General features: G+C 42.0%; 1 protein-coding gene across 1 annotated transcript in view; it reads right to left on the bottom strand.

Moving 5' to 3' along the window:
- Positions 1–8,459, bottom strand: part of LOC121556629 (FRAS1-related extracellular matrix protein 2-like) — a gene marked incomplete at its 5' end in the record, with an annotated part of 146,481 nt that overhangs the window by 45,291 nt on the left and 92,731 nt on the right. Inside the window, 2 exons of the mRNA XM_045216882.1 lie at positions 3–134; positions 5,211–5,310. Of these exons, the coding sequence (XP_045072817.1) occupies positions 3–134; positions 5,211–5,310 (232 nt within the window). The remainder of the gene's footprint in view (positions 1–2; positions 135–5,210; positions 5,311–8,459) is intronic.

Below are 8,459 nucleotides of genomic sequence, written 5' to 3'. Positions count from 1 at the left end.
ACCATCGATGTGTGGCATGGTGACAGTGAGTTTAATGAGGTTGGGGTGGTCTGGGTCCTCTGCTCCGGTGTAGCGTAGCTTGGCAGAGAAGGGCTCAGCACCCACTGTGCCCACCTTACGAGGCTGGCACATACCTACACAGACACAGACAAACATTATTTTATGAAAAGTCTTTTTTACTCTTTTATAAGGCCTAAATGTAGCACTATTGGTCTATGCAAACTGTAAAGAAAAATTATTTGATACACACACACACACACACACACACACACTACCCACATAAACTACTGCTACTGTCTATTGTCAAGACCAGGATAAAGTGACCAAGTGGGCTACATTTAATTTAATTACTTTTTTTACATTTCCCGGGGGGGTTCTTGCATTGGAATTAAATAGAAATGTGCTTCTATCACGCTATATACAACCATAAACATAAAGTTCAAATGCAGAGAGTCTGAGATCAATATCAAAGGCTGTAGCCGTTCTCCTCTGTCAGAGTAAAATGTGTCCTCACGCTAGCAGTCAAAAGGACAAAGATTCAGCAGGAGGAAGACAGCCAAATGAGTGTTGGATTTATTTACACAGCGCTGACGTTTCAAAGATGACAGTGATAATTTACAAATATACTGTATATATATATATATATATATATCTACAAAGTTCTGACTTCAAAATGTCAGCATTGGAAAGAAAAAGCCCCTCATCAGTCTTAACCAATAGGTGCCTCTCATCAGTCTTAACCAATAGGTGCCTCTCATCAGTCTTAACCAATAGGTGCCTCTCATCAGTCTTAACCAATAGGTGCCTCTCATCAGTCTTAACCAATAGGTGCCTCTCATCAGTCTTAACCATGCTGTCTTAACCAATAGGTGCCTCACATCAGTCTTAACCAATAGGTGCCTCTCATCAGTCTTAACCAATAGGTGCCTCTCATCAGTCTTAACCAATAGGTGCCTCTCATCAGTCTTAACCAATAGGTGCCTCTCATCAGTCTTAACCAATAGGTGCCTCTCATCAGTCTTAACCAATAGGTGCCTCTCATCAGTCTTAACCAATAGGTGCCTCTCATCAGTCTTAACCAATAGGTGCCTCTCATCAGTCTTAACCAATAGGTGCCTCTCATCAGTCTTAACCAATAGGTGCCTCTCATCAGTCTTAACCAATAGGTGGCTCAGATACAGCCTCCAATTGAACTAAATACAACATCCCCAAACGGCCACTTAAATACGTTTGGCCACACCTACTGTTGGCGCGCAGGCCAGGTGTATCTATGCCCGCTAAAGCATGCGTGTTCACACGACATTAAACATGACGGCGAAACCAGACACATACTCTCCAAACAAAGACAATTAAAGAAACTGACAGTAAATTGACAGTAAATAAACAGTAAATTGATAGTAAATTGACAGTAAATGCAATTAAATAAACCAAAAGTTCTTTATCACAAGTTTTTTTGCGCAGTTTGTGTGCTCTCCAAACAATGTTTCTACTTGGAGAATGAGAATGGTATGAATGTATATTATATTGAATGAATTATCAACATTTCCGTAACCAAACATTCTAAATTAAAGGGGGAATATGTTGGGATTAACAGTAACTTCACTGATGAATATATATTTCACGGGGCATTGATAACTGGCGGAAGTCAGTGGCACTAATGGAGAGACGGGGCTATAGCACCTCTTTGCCACTCCCCTTATTCTGGTCTCCACGTTTAAATATTGTCAGCACGTAGCCGTGGTAACCGTAGCAGTGGTAACCGTAGCCGTGGTAACCGTAGCCATGGTAACCGTAGCCGTGGTAACCGTCCCTTCAACTGAAATAATTTCCCCCTTTTCCCTTTCCGTTCAGTATTTCTAACCACGCCCCTTAAAGGCACACACTACCTGAAATAATGGACGCGTGACAGCAAGGCAGAATGGCAAACTAACACCGGGGTACATGATACATATTGACCAACATGGTATGTCCATTTGGTGAATGAAGGAAAATCATAGCAGTTGCCCCCCGAGGCAGATGAACACTTTGCACACACTTCCCTGGTAGATGGCCAACATACCAAGACTAAGGGCTGTTCTTACGCACAACGCAACGCGGAGCGCCTGGATACAGCCCTTATATACCACAAACACCCGAGGTGTGTTATTGCTATTAGAAACTGGTTACAAACATAATCAGAGCAGTAAAAATAAATGTTTTGTCATACCTGTGGTATATGGTCTGATATACCACGGCTTTCAGCCAATCAGCATTCAGAGCTCGAACCACCCAGTTTATAATTTACATAATTTTTTTGTTTTTAGTCCACCCTTCAGCTACCCTCAACCCCTCCAATCTATCGCTGAAAACCATCCAGTTTTCAAAGAAGCGTGGATCATCATTATTTGGACCGTATAGATTAATGAGCCATTTCTGTGTATGGTCCAATAACATATTTAAAAGGATCCACCTTCCATCTGTTTGGACAGCTTGCACATTCGGATCGAAATTATTGTTAATTAATATCATCACCCCTTTTGAGTTTCTTTGCCCATGGGAGAAATATATCCCCATTTTACATTACAGCTTGTGAATCCATCCTATACTGTCCCTAACATCATTACCACATAGCAACAGAAGTGGGATGCACACCCAATCACCCCACCCCTCCCACACAAACACCTCTACCCCTCCCACCCAATCACCCCACCCCGCCCACACAAACACCTCTACCCCGCTCTCCCCTTCCACCCATAGACCGACCTACACTACCGGTCAAAAGTTTGGACACACCTACTCATTCAAGGGTTTTTCTTTATTTTTACATTGTAGAATAATAGTGAAGACATCACAACTATGAAATAACACATATGGAATCATGTAGTAACCAAAAAAGTGTTAAACAAATCAAATTCTATTTTATATTTGAGATTCTTCAAATAGCCACCCTTTGCCTTGATGACAGCTTTGCACACTCTTGGCATTCTCTCAACCAGCTTCATGAAGTAGTCACCTGGAATGCATTTAAATTAAGAGGTGTGCCTTCTTAAAAGTTAATTTGTGGAATTTATTTCCTTCTTAATGCGTTTGAGCCAATCAGTTGTGTTGTGACAAGGTAGGGGGGGGGGGGTATACAGAAGACAGCCCTATTTGGTAAGACCAAGTCCATATTATGGCAAGATCAGCTCAAATAAGCAAGGAGAAATGACAGTCCATCATTACTTTAAGATATGAAGGTCAGTCAATACGGAACATTTCAAGAACTTTGAAAGTGTCTTCAACTGCAGTCGCAAAAACCATCAAGCGCTATGATGAAACTGGCTCTCATGAGGACCGCCACAGGAATGGAAGTCCCAGAGTTACCTCTGCTGCAGAGGATAAGTTCATTAGAGTTACCAGTCTCAGAAATTGAAGACCAAATAATTGTTAATCACGCCTTCATGGTCGAATTGCTGCAAAGAAACCACAACTAAAGGACACCAATAAGAAGAAGAGACCTGCTTGGGCCAAGAAAGACGAGCAATGGACCTTAGACCGGTGGAAATGTGTCCTTTGGTCTGGAGTCCAAATTTTAGATTTTTGGTTCCAACCGCCATGGCTTTGTGAGACGTGGTGTGGGTGAACGGATGTGATGGACTGCTGCGTCAGATGACCTGGCCTCCACAATCCCCCGACCTCAACCAAATTGGGATGGTTTGGGATGAGTCGGACTGCAGAGTGAAGGAAAAGCAGCCAACAAGTGCTCAGCATATGTGGGAACTCCTTCAAGACTGTTGGAAAAGCATTCCAGGTGAAGCTGGTTGAGAGAATGCCAAGAGTGTGCAAAGCTGTCATCAAGGCAAGGGGTGGCTATTTGACTTTTTTGGTTACTACATGATTCCATATATGTTATTTCATAGTTTTGATGTCTTCACTATTATTCTAGAATGTAGAAAATAGTAAAAAGAAAGAAAAACCCTGGAATGAGTAGATGTGTCCAAACTTTTGACTGGTACTGTACACCCACCCTAAAAACACCCCCCCCACACACACACACACACCCTCACACACACAGACACACACACACACACACACACACATACACACACACACACACACACAGACACACACACACAGACAGACACACACACACACACACACACACACACACACACACACAGACACACACAGACACACACAGACACACACACACACACACGCACACACGCACACACACACACACACACACAGACACAGACACAGACACAGACACAGACACACCCACAGACACACACACACACACACAGACACACACACACACACACACACACAGATGTTCAACATTTGTTCCATCCCTGAGCCCAACTCAAGAGAAGACTTGATGTGTGAATGCATATACAGTTGTAGCTGTTTCAGAAAGCCAAATTGAGTTGGAACGGGAAGGCCCTGCACGGTAAGGAGGTACCTGTTGAAGCAGGTAAGGGAGCATTCTCTCCCAACACTGCCCAGTGGACACTGGGGTTGTCTCCATGCCAACTCGTGTTACTATTTCCATTTTATTTGTTATTTTTTTATCTTTAACTCTACTGGGGGTCTTTAACTCTGCATTGTTGGAAAATGACCTGTAAGTAAACATTTCACTGTTATTCTACACCTGTTGTTTATGAAGCATGTGACAAATAAAATTAGATTTACTTGATTGATCTCCTCAGCCTCCTCCAGGCTGACAGTAGCCATGGGACTGCTGAGCTCCAGTCCACATTTAAATATAGATTATAGTATAATCATGGTCTGATTGATTGATCTCCTCAGCCTCCCCCAGGCTGACAGTATAATCATGGTCTGATTGATTGATTGATCTGCTCACCCTCCTCCAGGCTGACAGTATAATCATGGTCTGATAGATTGATTGATCTGCTCACCCTCCTCCAGACTGACAGTATAATCATGGTCTGATTGATTGATTGATCTGCTCACCTTCCTCCAGGCTGACAGTATAATCATGGTCTGATAGATTGATTGATCTGCTCACCTTCCCCCAGGCTGACAGTATAATCATGGTCTGATAGATTGATTGATCTGCTCACCTTCCCCCAGGCTGACAGTATAATCATGGTCTGATTGATTGATTGATCTGCTCAGCCTCCTCCAGGCTGACAGTATAATCATGGTCTGATTGATTGATTGATCTGCTCACCCTCCTCCAGGCTGACAGTATAATCATGGTCTGATTGATTGATTGATCCGCTCACCTTCCTCCAGGCTGACAGTAGCCATGGGACTGCTGAGCTCCAGTCCCTCATCTTTGTTAGAGTTGACAGCCCTGGCAGCACACTGCACCCTGGAGCCGGCCTGGAGAGACACATCACCAGTCAGTAGAGTCAACTCAATCACATCAGTACAGTCAACTCAATCACATCAATACAGTCAACTCAATCACATCAACACAGTCAATTCAATCACATCAGTACAGTCAACTCAATCACATCAACACAGTCAATTCCATCACATCAGTACAGTCAACTCAATCACATCAATACAATCAACTCAATCACATCAATACAGTCAACTCAATCACATCAACACAGTCAATTCAATCACATCAGTACAGTCAACTCAATCACATCAACACAGTCAATTCAATCACATCAGTACAGTCAACTCAATCACATCAACGCAGTCAATTCAATCACATCAGTACAGTCAACTCAATCACATCAGTACAGTCAACTCAATCACTTCAATACAGTCAATTCAATCACATCAGTACAGTCAACTCAATCACATCAATACAGTCAACTCAATCACATCAATACAATCAACTCAATCACATCAATACAATCAACTCAACCACATCAATACAGTCAACTCAATCACATCAGTACAGTCAACTCAATCACTTCAATACAGTCAATTCAATCACATCAGTACAGTCAACTCAATCACATCAATACAGTCAACTCAATCACATCAATACAATCAACTCAATCACATCAATACAGTCAACTCAATCACATCAACACAGTCAATTCAATCACATCAGTACAGTCAACTCAATCACATCAATACAGTCAACTCAAACACATCAGTACAGTCAACTCAATCACATCAGTACAGTCAATTCAATCACATCAGTACAGTCAACTCAATCACATCAGTACAGTCAACTCAATCACTTCAATACAGTCAATTCAATCACATCAGTACAGTCAACTCAATCACATCAATACAGTCAACTCAATCACATCAATACAATCAACTCAATCACATCTAGGCTTGGGCGGTATACCGTATATACCGTATACCGGGGTATTTGAAAATAGCCACGGCATGGTTTTTCAATACCGTCAATACCGTTAACTATTTCTTATCCGTTTTTCTATACATTTTACTATTTGTAGCTACTTTTTAAGTAAATACCTGCAGTCAACTTGTGCAATACGTTAGGAGGTAAAGCAGATCGCGTTCTTCATTTCACCTGTCACATTATTTTACATTATGAAGCTTACCGTAGTTCCCCAGAACAGTTGAGCCAGTCACGTGTTTGTTTGTAATTAGCCCAACATGAGAAAGCGGGAGCAGGTGAGTCCAGCTGTGTTTTGACAGGGGTCACCTTTTATATTGAAAGTCAACAGTGTTGTTTTGCTTCATTAGAGTGATCAGGAATGTGCAACTACAGTTTTCCTTCACAGAAAATACATTAGTGTGACAAATCCTGCAGAAAACAGCTTCATTTCTATCAGATGACAACAGAAGTGCAACGCTATTTGGCTGGCAGTCACACGAGTAGGCTAAATGAGCTCACAATGAAAAAGCAAGGTGTTTTTTTTGCAAAAACTATGCATGGCCATCATATTTCTGATTATCATAGAAAGAATATAGCCAGCTACATTTCCTAATATTTTGCTTAAAGTTAATCTTGCGTTTTTTACCGGAGAAAGGTAGGCTGGCTACACCGAGAAGAGTACCTAAGAAAAGTAGCTAGACGTCAGTCGGAGCGCTGTCTGCTGACAGGATGACCGTTCGAGAATTCTCATCCAAGTGCAGAAGCACTGAAGCACAAAATTAGTCTGATGCCGACCAGAAATTCCGAAGCGTTTTAGATCTGCGTTTACATATTTCTTATGCGTTTTATATTTTCTTCCCGCGTGGAAAAACAAAGAATTCTGCGTTAACGTGACCCCTAATTTAACTTGCTAGTTGTCTAAGTAAGTGGCTGAATGAATAAGGTGACGGGGCATCCATCATATAGTGTTCGCTTTCTGCCGTTTTTGAGAAGTCAAAGCCCTTTGGATGAGTTATCAGTACAGCTGCCCACTGCTGTCTTTTGATTTCCTTACGTTTTTTTTTTCTCCTCACCGTTCTCGGCCTGTCTGCTCCTCCCCCATCTTCTCTGGGCAGAGCAGCCAGGCCCGTTGCCCTAGCGACTCCAGATTCCACACAGACACAGCGTGGTACACATGCTGCCCCAGAGCCAGTACTGTTCATTTGCGTAATGTCTCTCGTTCACATTCGCTTGTAAATGTCCAAATGCACCAAAAATGACATCCGATAGCTCCTACCTATGTATACCTTTATGAGCTGGATTGCCTGTCTTTGCAAAAAAAATATGTTTGCGCTCGTTAGAATATTGAGCTAGCAACCTCCATGGAAATGTGCTATTACTTGCGCTAATTTTGTTAGCATTCTGGTAATAGATGCCCAATGGGAATTTTTGCTGTTTTGTTTGGCGCCCCCTTGTGTTCTAACCCGGTAATACCGTAAATCCCGGGATGCGAGAAGGACGGTATGTCAAAAATGAAAATCTGGATACTGCTCAACCCTAATCACATCATTATAGTCAACTCAAGCATTCACTTTATTCTGGGATACAATCCAAGGCACCTGAATAATAAATAAATAAATAGCTGGTTGAAAATGGCCTATGTGGCATCGGTAGATTAAGATTAAGATCACTTGACTGGTCAATTGCACACAAGGTCCAACCTAAATTTGACTTCCTCTTTTAACCCAAACCCTCCGAAAAGACACACATACATATTCAGGTTTTGGAGAGGTGCGGGGTGGGGGGGGCTGATACACTGGGCACCTGGGGAGCTGTTGTTGTGTGGGGTTAAGTGCCTTGCATAAGGGCACAGTGGCGGGCAACAGCATCTAGTAGCTGGGACGCTAACCCGAAAATTATCGACATCAACCATTTTACTGATAACGATAATAACGATAAGTAGCTTGAGGAATGCGAAGGTTGAAAAGAAATATGGGCTATTGCTAACGGGACAATTGATAGCTACAACATGCTAAGTAGTAGTAGTTTTAAAGGTATTTTTTTAATGGTGCAAACTAATGTTATGAACTTATTGTTCAATTGATTGTTATCATGATAATTCAGTCAATTTATCATGGTATGAATTTTTGTCCATATCGTCCAGCCCTAGTAGCCAGCTCACTTACATTTGAGTCATTTAGCAGACGCTCTTATCCAGAGCAACTTACAGTTAGTG

The sequence above is a fragment of the Coregonus clupeaformis genome, unplaced genomic scaffold (assembly GCF_020615455.1).
Source record: "Coregonus clupeaformis isolate EN_2021a unplaced genomic scaffold, ASM2061545v1 scaf0838, whole genome shotgun sequence".
NCBI lineage: Eukaryota > Metazoa > Chordata > Actinopteri > Salmoniformes > Salmonidae > Coregonus > Coregonus clupeaformis.
Note: the sequence above shows the minus strand (reverse complement) of the source record. Positions and strands in the feature narration are given on the sequence as shown.